This window comes from Echeneis naucrates, chromosome 6 (genome assembly GCF_900963305.1).
Source record: "Echeneis naucrates chromosome 6, fEcheNa1.1, whole genome shotgun sequence".
NCBI lineage: Eukaryota > Metazoa > Chordata > Actinopteri > Carangiformes > Echeneidae > Echeneis > Echeneis naucrates.
The window spans coordinates 20,369,498-20,382,056 of NC_042516.1; the positions used below are offsets into that span (position 1 = coordinate 20,369,498).

Consider the following 12,559-nt stretch of genomic DNA (forward strand, 5'->3'; position numbering starts at 1 on the left):
GTTGTTGCTTCGTTGACTTAAGCTGCGATGCGCTTTGGGAAAGAGCTTAACCGTGTAGTCTGTTAATACCACGGCGCCATATCTGCACCTCCGTCCGCGTCTAGTCCTCCAGAGATATTATTATTCACGGTGGGCCAAATCCACAAGCTTAACATCCACCCAAAGCCTCGTCTTAAGGTTCATTATGATATTTCGCAGTTGTGGGTCGGGACCTTAGTGCGTTCGGTCTTGGAAACGAGGAGGAAGGATATCTAATAAAATAAAATAAATGGGATAAATGCGTGAGAGTGGGACAGTTACGCACGGCGCGTCTCCATCATGACGTCGAGAATTAGCTCAAGATTGTAGAGAGGTGGAGGGGAGGGGGGGAGTGGGGGGGGTGAGAGAGGGAGCGAGAGAGGGAGGGAAAGAGGAGGGGAGTGTGGTGAATCGGTGTTTCGTCGTTTTACGGGGATGCTTTTGTATATAGTGCATGTATATTTTTTGTATGGATTTTTGTCATTTCTTACATTTGCCATGCGTAACTGCAATACACGGAAACAGCCCGAATGAGAAACGTTTTGGTTTTGTAACAGTCTGTTTACGCACGGAGCAGCTTGCACATCTATAGCCATATTATATACAGCCATAAAAAAAAAAAAGAAATATCGTTGCAAAGATGCAAATTTTTACCAAATAATCGGACACTGGGCTTCTCCCACCCCCCACCCCCCCCCACCTCCCTCCGTCGGCGGGGTCCATCCCGGAGGACGAACTGTTATCTTGACAGAGAGCATCGAAACTAATAGTAAGTACACACGCTACAGCTTTGCTTCAGGCGGCTACATGCTACTGTTGTTCTGGGTTACGATGTTACACCGCATTTATTCCGGAGACGCTCCGTCTCTCCAGCGGATCGTGGAGTCGGATGCCACATTCATTCCTCCTCCTGGACGCAGAGGCCACACGTTTCCGACAGGCGCAGGCCGGATTTGTTTTGAGTTGAGGAGCCGCCACCATCCCGCCTGCATTTATCCTCCTGTGCCTCTTGGACGGGGAGGATAACGGCGTGGCGGCGGCGGCGGCGGCGGCGGCGGTGGTGGTGGATGGTGGTGTTGTTGGGGGTGGTGGGGGGAAGGTGGGGTTACGCCTTTTGCACGGCATGAAACCGGTGTCAGCAGATGACACCTTAATCTCGTTTCATACAATGACGGAGAGTTGTCTTGGGGGGGAGGGGGGGGGGGGGGGGGGTATGATGTGTAGTCGGCCTTCCTCTCCAGGCCGTCGCGGGTTCCCTCGCAGCCGCCGTCAGCGTGCGGCCGGTGGCGGCCTCGCGGTGACCCGCACGTCTCGGCGGTTCGCGCACGAAAATGCCGCACCGGAGCGCCAAGTCGCGCGCGTCCCGAGCGGACGGAGCGGCGGAGCTGTCCGTGGTGCTGAGTCGGACCGGCTCGGCCCCTTCCAATGCAGCTTCCGGCATTATAAACACACAAGGAGGAAGACTGTGTGTGTGTGTGTGTGTGTGTGTCCGTGTGGGGGAGTGTGTGATTGTGGGATTTGTGTGCAACAGTGTGTGTAACAGTGACATAAGAGGAGAAGGAGGGGGAGGAGGAGGAGGAGGAGGAGGGGGGGGGGGGGGTGAATGTGGAGAGGTGCAGTGTTTTGGAGCAGAGAAGCTTTAATTGTATGAAGAAAGCTGGAGGCCAGTGGCCGGACCCCCCCCCCCCCCTCCCTCCTCCACCCCCCCCACCCTCCGCTCGGTGCCGTTGCAGCTGATGGAGTCAGCTGGCTCTGCTGCCTCGTACGTGCTACTCTCACTAACACAGTTTGCTTTTATCCAGCTCAGAGTGTGATCGGTGGTATTAATGACTCCTGCTGGGCTGTCCTCCACGACACCACCCTCCTCTCTCTCCTCTCTGCCCCCCCCCCTCCTCCTCCTCCTTTTCCCACACAACAACATACTCCTAACGCACACACCACACACACTCTCAGGTGGTGTCTACCTCCTGCATGCTTCTTGTCAGTGAACTCTAAAAATACAGTGGGTAATGCTAATGAAGTATCCAGCAGAGTTTGTCTGTCTTCCACAAGCAAGCTTTGCTACCATCTGTCTCCCTCACTGTGGTGTTTTACCTTGTTATGCCCCCTCCATCCCCCCACCCTCACACCCCACTAGCACACACTAACCCCCTTAGTGCCTCGCCTCAGTGTTTGTCTGTGTGACAACCTCATAAAACAACATTTATTATTCAGAACTGCAAATGAGCAGCTATATATATAATGTGTTTATCACTGAATATTCAATTGTGCTTGTGTGTGTGTTTTTGCTTCCCTGCCCGCCAGCACTTGAGGCACAGAGGCTCACGGACTCCAGGGACTTTTGACTCTTTTTTTTCTGCAGAGATTAACACAGTCATTCTGTATACATTCAGTCAGGTCGAGGTAACATAAAAGTCTGCCCCTGCGTTTTTGATTTAAATGTAAATTTGTGGTCCACTTAAAGAGGAACTCCTCCGATCCCCCACATCAAAGTCTGTTTCCAGCTCGAGGACTCCTACATACATGAGAAGAAAGTAGTGTGAAGCCTTTTGCGGCTCCAGAGGGAGCTGTGTGAAATCTGTGGAGTTAACAGACCCCTCCAGCCCGCTGCCTCATCTCTGCTTCAAGCAAATGCTTTAAGGCTAAATTAGATTCTACAAGTCTAACACACCCGGAACCATGGAACAAACTGTGTGCAGTCAGGTTGATAATGAATATTTTTGTATGATTTGTAATAATCGTCTGCTGTATGTGGCTCTTCTTATTTCTCCAAAAAGCAATCCAAAACACGAAGGCATTCATCTTACTATTACTATTCGTGAAGCCTGAATTAGACAAAGTTTGCCATCATTTGACTGTCAAAACAGACACATTTTCTGCTGAGAAATCAGCTCATCATTGCAGCACTAAGTGGGCACTGCATGTCAACAAGAAGGAAAAAGACATGGCATGAAAAGGACTGTATTTGTAATCAATATTCACTTGATTTCGATATTTTTCTGTTCGTTTTAACTGCCCATTGCGAGTCTGGCAAAATAAATCCGTGGAGTTTCATTTGCAGTAAGATGGAATGAGTCATTGTGCCTTAAAAAGCTGTCAACACACCTTTCTGCCTTGCAATGGACTGCTTTTGTGTTGATGGTCTACAAGCTGTTTTCGACCATGATACTAAGAAAGCTCTAAAGTCTCTTGACTCTGCCTTGGTGTGAAATGTTTCTGCAGCCAGCTGCTTTTCAACACCATCAGTATAGGCCTGCAGAACTTGAGCTGAGACCTTGTATATCCTTTGGAATAAATCAAAGCTGGGGATCAAGTGAGGCTGAGCTGTCCGCAGGAGCTCATCTGCTGTGTACACAGGCAGCCAGGTTGAAAAGAGTTTCTGCATCCCTTTTAGAGGGACAGCACTGAATCCAAAAAAAGACTGTATCCAACGATGAGGGCCTAGCTTTACAGTATTTTTTTTCAGTAATCTTGTTCTTACCCCATTTCCCCCAATTCCCTGTTACATTTTCTTACTTTCTGATAAAACCGCTCTCCCTTTCTTCCTTCTCTTTCAGATCCAGAGATGGCACAGCTACTGTTTCTGATTATTCTCTATTCTCTTCTATCTCTTGTTGTGCCCATCCATAATTCATCAGCTGGAGGTAATTTGTGTGCAAGTGACTGGGGGTATGATGGATTCAGTCTGCGTGTTTGCCACTTGTGTCTATTTACAATATGCATTAATGGGCATCAGTAAGACAGCAGAGATTGCTAAGTTGCCTGAATAAAGTACTGTAATTTGTGCAGGAAGGAAAGTGTCTTTTAACTTGACAATACATCACATTGGTGTCATATAGATACATTATCTGGAGACAGAGTTCCTCTTCTCTGCCTTTGTCATCTGTCTTCCTTCCGTCTTCTTACTCCTCTTCTGTTTTTTGCAGGCTGCGCCATCATCCGGCCTCCGAGGGATGGGGGCATCCGTTACAGAGGCCTGACCCAAGAACAGGTACAGAGAAGATGACGTTACAGTGTTAGATAGCTATCACTGTGTCTGACAATTAATGCCTCAACTTTTATCTATTTCAATCCCAGCGAATGGGAAATATATAGCATTGTTAGTCTGAGAAAGTAAAGTGGTGACATTTTACTAATTAAAAACTAGCCGGTGATTATAACTCGATGTGAAGATTGATAATGAACAAACTGAGCATATTTGACAAATATTCTACGGCCATAGGGTTCATATGCTGCTGGTTCTGATTTGCTTACCAAAAACATGACCCAGATCAGCTGTGACCTTTGACCTTGAATGTCCTGCTCTCCCTCCGATCTTTCCATACCTCATTCGGCTGTGAACTGTTAAGTAAAGCAAATATGTGAAACAAAACATGACATGATAGAGAAGTATTTCAATGTAAGCATGCATCATAGTCTGACATCGTAGAAGATCTCCACAGACTCCTGCAGATAAGGACTCAGCCTTGAAAGTAGTTTTATAACATTTTCTGTGGCTCTAGAGGGAGCCTCACAAAGTCTGGGAAAAAAAATCCCCTGTGAATTTGTCTGAAGAATACAAATTGTTAATGGAAATCTTGTGTTTGGAGCTAAAGCAACGGAATTTGAAAGACGTTTTCATTGGCAAGACAACGAAGGGACACTATCAGGTCTGAATATGGGAAATGTAGGATCCAAAGGAAACCAGGTTTTGTCCTGACATGACGTGTCTGAGAAGCACAGGACCTATCCATCATGGGAGGTGTAAACAATCTGACAGCAACATTTCCAGCTGTGAAGACACATTCACGGGTCGTGATAGGTGGCACCTTTAGCCAAAATACACTCATTATCATCATCACACTAAAATATGTGAAATTATTATTCTCACTTCTTATAATTGTTGCTGTTAATGCATATAAGTCTAATCTAATATATATACACGTGTGTATTTCTTTGTGCTACAGATAAAACACAAACTGAAATCAAACAACTTTAACTTAATAATGGGTCCGGAGGGGGCGGGGCCATCGGAGGGGCGGGCCATCGGAGGGGGTGGGGCCAGTGATGGCCGTGTCTCAGACGCGAGCAGACATGTTGTTTGTGAGTTTGTTTCGCCAGATGAGATGAACCATCGGTCAGTTTCCGCTGTTGACGCTTCCCGTTGAAGTTAGTATCCTGCTGTTGTTGCTGTTCGGTCTCATGTTAACGGGAAGCTTTTGGTTCTTGTGTTTGTTTGTGGAATCTCATTTATTTTGGTCGGATGTTTCTGCTGGTGCAGCTCCTACAGTTTATAGTTTACATTTCTGTAACTGCACGGATGTGAAAGTGAAATGATGACGGGCTGAAAATTCAGCCTTAGCATTCATTCTTAGTATGTTCGGACGCTCCATTGAAAGCTGCGTTTTAGACCGTGGTTGTTTTTCAACATCAGTTGTGGTTAATTATGTATTTATCTTCCACTCAGTTTTAAGATACGTTAACAGACGACTATCACCAAATCTCTGCGCAGTGGAGGTCAAACACGAATAATAAGAAGGAAAACTAATTTCCATGTGGAGTGGCACTCAGCTCTGAAGATTCTAAAGTGCAGCAGTAAAACTCAAATTAGAGCAAAGAGGAGATGGTTTCAAAGTGTAGCCATGAAACTGTTACTGCTGTCCGCTTGATGAGTGACTGACTCAGGGTCAAAGGTCACTCGGAGTAATGGATTCCACAGCTGCTGTACTAAAACACTTTGACGGCTGCTCCTGATGCAGCTGTGGCTTTCTGGTGCTACGGGATCCCAGATGGGTAAAAACATCCACCGGGTGGTCAGTGACATGTAACCTGATGTTCTCAAAACCGGCACTTGGTGGATATAATCATGTTTGGTTTTTTTTTTTTTGTTGTTGTTGTTTATGGTTAATGAACCAATAGAAGAGTCAAACATCCGTCTCTGATATGTCCTCCCACTTCTTGAGGCCCACGGCACCCTCCTCAGGGGCTGTTCCCTCACATTTGAGGTGACATCGTGTACGTACACCATGTTGATGGATCGAGCTTCGATGAACATTCAGCCTAAGAAATCCTCAACTCCATCTTGCTCGCTCTTCACCGCATAAAACAACCCCCCATAAAACATGGACATTTTCCGCCTCTCCTGTAGTATTTCACTGTGTGACAGTCCATCAATTTAGACAATATTGTGTTGAGCCTCATCCTCACAGCCGTATGACATCGGACTCGACTGCACCGAGAGAGAATGGAGAAGGTCCGTGAATGAATTAGAAAGACAGGTATGAGGAGAGCATCAATCACTCTTTAATTACTGCCTCTCCTCCTCCCCACCTTTCCTCGCCCATGCCTCTCTTTCAGATCCGCAGTGTGCAGATCCTTCCTGTGGATTATGAGATCGAGTACATATGCCGGGGAAACCGAGTGATCGTGGGGCCAAAGGTCAGGAAGTGCTTACCCAATGGCACATGGACAGACATGACACAGCACAGCAGATGTTGTAAGTCCTATTCAGCCATGTTCTCGCTGACCTTTTCTTTTTCTATCCTCCCGTCCTCTCTTCTTTTATCTTGTCACAAAATTCATTTTCTCAGACAGCATTGTGATCAGTTCTCGCTTGCCCGGTGTGGTGGAACAACAGAAAACTGAAGCCACAATTACAGCAAAATGAAATCGAAGTTGTTTTGACAGTGTGTTACCGCACACAGAGGAAACAGTGAAAGTCTCTGAAACTTTTTTTTCTGAGGATTGGGATCTGACTTATTTTTATTCTCTTCAGTTCTAACATGAAAATTCACTTCAAAGTAAAGTGATGTAACCTTAAGTTGCATAAAATCAAAGCCACTTTTTACAGTCCCGGTTTCCAACAGTACTTCCCATAATTTAAAATCTGGCCACTTGTGAGCAGCAGGAACAAGCTGTGAGCAAGCGAACAAATCCTCACTCTTTACATTGAGATTGCAAACTTCTTGCACACTGTTTTTTAAATTTACACAGAGCAACATTGCCACTCATTTGGACTCCACCAGGAACACTCTTTTAATGCTGTTTCTGGTTTCTGCCAAACCCCCAGGGAAATATCTGGCTCTTTGTCTGCTAAGTGCTCCTCAATTTTCACCACCAAGACCCTCACTGTGTCTGTCTGCTGTTTTGTGCGGCGCAGCTACAGTCTGAAAATGATGCTGTGACACCGGTGAGAGGGAGCAATTGAAGTTGCACCACAAACGGTGAATAATGAGGTGAAACGTGCAGATCTCTGAGGCTGATGAGAGCAGTAGGTTTCGGAGATGATTGTCTGGAGATTGATTTTAGTTGTCTGCTAAAAACGTTGATGCCGGCCGGACCTTCTGTGGTTCAGATTCGATAAGATCTGCGAAAACTGACGTTTTACAAGACAACATGGAGGAAGTTAAGAGTTGGCGTCTAACAGAGAAATGTGGAATTTAAAACCACAGCAAAGGAACAGAGATTAGATTTATGATCTCTGAACCCTTGTTTTGATTTCAGCTGATGACTGTCAATGGAAATATTTCGGATAGACAGCTTTATTGTTGTTGTTTCAAATATACAGTGAAAATAAGAGAGCTGCTCTGCTTTGTGTTGATCAGCGCACCACACTGACGACATATTTTGCGTTACACTTTGTTTGGATGTTCACAAGTCATTTTGGAGAACTGCTTTGCTTGCTGAACAGGTTACAATGTCTCCAACCAGAGCGTGGAAGCGTGTCTACCTTCAGAAATCATGCATTCCCATTTTGGTAAAGAATAAAGGAACACATTTGTTTGATTAAGTCTGTTATGTATTTTTAAATATATTTTGTTGGCATATTTATGTTTTGTTTTGTTTTTTTTCCCTTCGATAAACAGTTTCTCTTTTCTCCTAACTTTGTTTGAAAATCCAAATTCTCTTATTCTACGGTGATGCCTAAATGTAATTTCTACTCGGATCACGTCTACAGTGCCTCTGCAAATACTGAGAATAAGGCCACTGATCCAATCAAATCCCTGGTATTTCTCTGTTTTTGTTCTTTCAGTTCCTCTCTTACATTAGTGGAATTTATTTTTCCCAAGAGTACGTTCTCTAAAGCAGGATTTTTGTTTTCTCTGGCTTATGTAAGAGCTGCTGCAAGCTGCAATGTGCAGATTGGACTTTTATTATGTGCTCACATGCTGGGAGGAAGATTCAACAAACTCAGCAGCTAAACAGAATTATATGCAAGAGCTTTGTCGTTTTGTCAGAAATTTAGGTAAAGCTAATGCCTAATTTATTTACAGATAGTTAATATAAATTCATTCTTCAGGCAGTTAGGTTTCATTTTCAGACTTTGTTACTTAACATTTGCATCACTAACTATGTTGTTTTTATTCAGCATATTATAACACCTGAAAGTCACAAACATTTTGAAGGTAAAGCTGCTCAATAGCGGATGAATTTATTTAAACCCCAGTGCCATCCTTTCATTTGTGGAGTGAAGAGAAACTGTAGTTTTTTGAGCAGCAGCAATAATCAGTAGCTGTTTAAATTACTGCATTTGATCCTGAGCCTTTATTTTGTTATTGATTTGCTGACATTCCCATCAGCCTCAGCTTGTGCTCAGCGACGATTACCAAATGTTATCTGCCAAACATGCAAACTTTGTCATTAAGGGTGTTTTGGCATTTAACAGCACAGCTCACAGTTCATCCGCACAGAGCTGCTATCATGGCCACACTCTCATCCAACCCATCTCCCAGTGTGACGTGACGTACATACAGGGAGTCTTAGCTTGCTCCCTAACTCGAGGCTTAGCTAATATTCAAAATCCCGATAGCTGCGAGTAAATGATTACTTTTGAGTCCAGCTTTGACGTGAGTGTTACGGCTTCTGTGCTCCTCCACGATGCAGGACAGGAGTCTTCATTATAAAACGCTGATTGCATGTCCGCTCTCCCGTCGTAGCCAGTGCAGTGCTCATTAGGTTCAGGTGGCAGAGGAGAGAAGGAAGACCGGAGAGGGATGAGTGTGAAGGAAATTGAGGAGGAAAGCGATGATTGCAGAGGCTGCCAGTTCGGTATTACATACAATAAAATATACAATGAAACGCAAAAATGAGGGAATCTGATGTTTTTGGCAATCACAGTGGCCAACTCATAAAACGACCCCCTCGGCTTGATGTGTGTTAAGTGTCGTTCAGCTTCTTGGTTCTTTTTACAGCTATAACTTTACTACTCACTGTTTTCATTAGCCTTGTTTTCGGCTGCAGCAGGCAACAGCAAATTTTCAGCCAAAATTGAAAACAAATTAAATAAATAAATAAAAAATGAAACCCACTGCACACCACCTGTCCAGCACCAAATGGTTAGTTACTGGCTGGTGAGCATTTGGCAGCTAAAGAGCCTGATATTTCCCTGAAGGGTTGGTAGAGACCAAAAATAGAGCTAAAAGAGAGTGGAGAGTGAATATTTGATTAAGATTCAACAGTTGGACAGAAACATCAATCCAAATAGAGGCCAATGTTGGATGTTACAAAGAGTCTGGTATCATGTATCACGTGGTTTCACATCAGTGTTGTGCTTTACGGTGCGTTATGTTGCCCCAAGTGGCCAAAACGCCTTCTTTTGTTTTTTAAAGCTGGTCACTTCAAGATTTGGGACTTCAAACTTGAGGGATAAAGCATGGCCCAGGGATTTTTTTTGGTCAATTTCCTTAATGCTATAAATTATAGTATTTTTGACTTTTCTTTCCAATCTCTCAGGGAATAATGATACTCGTAAAGAAGTGAAATATTCAGGCATATTCATGGTGAGATCTATAACTAGATCTGTATCTGTCATGTCAGAATTATGTGCTCTGCAGACTGCCCTACCAGTTACATATTCCTCTTCCTCTGATTCTCCTCGTCTCCCTTGTTCCTTCCGGTTTCAAGTGTTGCTTTGCCCGAGAGTGTGGACGTCTCTGGAGAACGGCCGGGTGACGGTGAAGCCTCCCGGACCGCCGGTTGAAGGGACAGTGCTCCATTACAGCTGCCACGCTGGCTTTATCCTGGAGGGCAGAAACATCAGCCATTGCACTAAACTGGGAAAGTGGGACGCACCTAAACCAACCTGCCTCTGTGAGTGTCTCAGCAATAATGTGAAGTTTTACGTTAAATTGCCATTCAGAGCCAAATTATGAAAATTAGACCGCATGGTCAGACTCCATGTACTGCTCAGGTCTACGTTATGTTAATATCATGTAATGTTATTATTTACATCATCATTTTAGATTTAGTTTACTTTTATTTATTTTTAGAGACAAAATTATTGGTCCAAAGATCAAAGATTAAATGGTTAGCGTGCATGCAGCTCGGTAATTCCTCTCTCTCTTTCCCTGTTTTCTGTTGGCCTCTCTGCCACTTACTAGTTGAGAATAGAGCCATTGAGAATGGCATAAAAAGCCCACAAAAATATCTCAAAACAAAGATAAAATGGCCTTCACTCAATCTAAAACCGAAACACTAAACAATAGTGTTTAAATTTCTCATGCAAAATGCCAACAGAACCTGTAGTTCCTCCCTCTAAAATGCAGGAATACATGTAACATGATTTTATATATTTTCATGGTCGGACATTAAAAGTAATTTAATGCAGCAGCCGCAACATGCCACGCCTGAACAAACCCACCTGTCTGTTAGAGAAGAAAAACTAGATATCACCTGATGACCTGTATTAAATTACAACGAGCGAAGTGTTTTCAGTCATTTTATTCTGTAAGACATTGTTGATAGGAAGTGAAATGGATAAATAAATAATGAAAATAAGTGTTAGTACATCGGCTGAATCGTTCTTGGCAGAAATGTACGTTTTAATCAGTAAACATAATGAATTCAATTTCATTTCATCACGCTGACACGGCTCACTTATCGGCTTCACAGTCTGCCTCACAAAAACTGGAACATAAGGCTTTTAAGCTGACACATAATTACAAAACACCTGTTCTCCCAATGGCCAACCACGGTCGCTAGGCAATAAATGAGCCAACCAATCAGAGGCTAATCCAAATGAGGAGGGGGGGCTTGATGATGTCACCAGAGAGTTTCCAGCTACTGTCTCGGAGAGCTCATCCAAATTAGTGCCAATACACGAGGATTTAGGAAAATCAAATAGGTGAAACAAAGAACCAAAAGGAATGAGACTGCCGATTGGTTACCAGATAAATTAGGTGAATTTCCCCTTGGGGATCAATAAAGTTACATCTATCTATCGATCCGTCTAAATTGGCATGGCAACAAGTGAAGTTGCTATGGTAATGGTATGAAAAGGATCAAAAGATGGGAATGACTTGAAAAACTGTTTTGTGCCTAAATACGTCAGTTCAGTCAGGGGCTGCTTAAATTATTGAGAGAGATTATTGTTTTTAGATTTTATATGCTATGTAAACTATGTAATTATGTTTTTATGGTTTGTCAGTTAAATATCATAACATTACATAATTCCAGGGCTCTGACTCTTTGGCATAAACCCAGTTGAAGGATTTTCCAGGCACACCATGATGTGTCACTGCCATCTAGTGGACGCAATCATATGAACTTTCAGCTTCACTGCATTAGGATATCATTAAAGGCAAAAAAGACTGAGCTTTCCATTCAAGCTGTTATTGAAATTGAAATCATTTATTGTGTCGGGGAAATTGTTTATTTGCCTCCCGAATTGGATTTCTAATGAGCTCTTCTTTTCCACCTTTTTTTTTTTTTTTTTATTTGCCTGCCAAAGATGACAGAAACTACACAGGTATGGCTTTTTCATTCTTACAACTGCCTTGCTATGAAAGATACAGCAAATCCAACCTAACGCCAAATTAGTTAGTTTCATTAATTGTGTCATTGTACAGGCAGCTGTCCAGAACATCTGGATTAATGTGGCAGCAAAATGTACAGATGTTTCTGTTTAAATTTCACATTTTACAAGACTAATAGCTTTTGCTTTAAGATATAACACCTGCCTTTTTAAAAAATTCAGAAGTCCTTAATATTGAATGAAGGGCACTTTAATTTAAACTGTAGTTGTTTAATCATTAATGAATGCATGAGAAGGGATTCTTCACACAGCAGAAAATGTACACATGATTCCCGTAAAAGGTGGGAATGTAACTGAATGTAAACCTGAGTGCATCTTTCAGATCAGCCTGAGCATTTCTGTGCTGCCACCACTGGAGGGCAGCAGTGGTCTTTGAGAAAATGGCCAAACTCGGGTGTGTCTCCATTTCAGGCAGTCTTATCCTGAAGCACTGACATGTGTAATGTATCTGAAGCATCAAATCCCAGAACCAGCTGGAAAAATCTGAGCTCGTGGAGGGCGGGGGGGAGAGAAACCTCCTGTGCCCACCACCTGCCAAAATTGAACTAAAACAAGATTTTGGTTCAAATTTATTCCAAGCTGAAATCTCGGTGAGAGAAGTTTAAGACTCCAATTTTCAGGTGTAATATTAAAAAGCATACACAGGCTGACAGCATTTCCATCAGTTCCTCACCAGACATGACATGAGGAAGATTATTTTTCCGCCCTCGAGAATTGAGCCAAGCCGTCTCGTAGAGTCAGAACACCGAC

At 43.4% G+C, this 12,559-nt stretch overlaps 1 protein-coding gene across 6 annotated transcripts in view; it reads left to right on the plus strand.

The window, feature by feature from the left end:
- The first annotated feature begins 3,583 nt into the window (after window positions 1-3,583).
- The window catches only part of gabbr1a (gamma-aminobutyric acid (GABA) B receptor, 1a), a 59,521-nt gene continuing 50,545 nt past the window's right edge, over window positions 3,584-12,559 (plus strand). For 2 of the 6 annotated variants that reach the window (XM_029504459.1, XM_029504463.1), the window contains exons 1-4: window positions 5,940-6,250; window positions 6,355-6,493; window positions 9,901-10,086; window positions 11,726-11,743. In XM_029504459.1, coding sequence (XP_029360319.1) covers window positions 6,242-6,250; window positions 6,355-6,493; window positions 9,901-10,086; window positions 11,726-11,743 — 352 coding nt within the window. In that variant the 5' untranslated portion in view covers window positions 5,940-6,241. Of the gene's footprint in view, window positions 3,663-3,944; window positions 4,010-5,130; window positions 5,167-5,939; window positions 6,276-6,354; window positions 6,494-9,900; window positions 10,087-11,725; window positions 11,744-12,559 lie in introns of those variants that run through there. The other 4 variants (XM_029504458.1, XM_029504462.1, XM_029504461.1 and 1 more) reach the window with 4 other exon arrangements.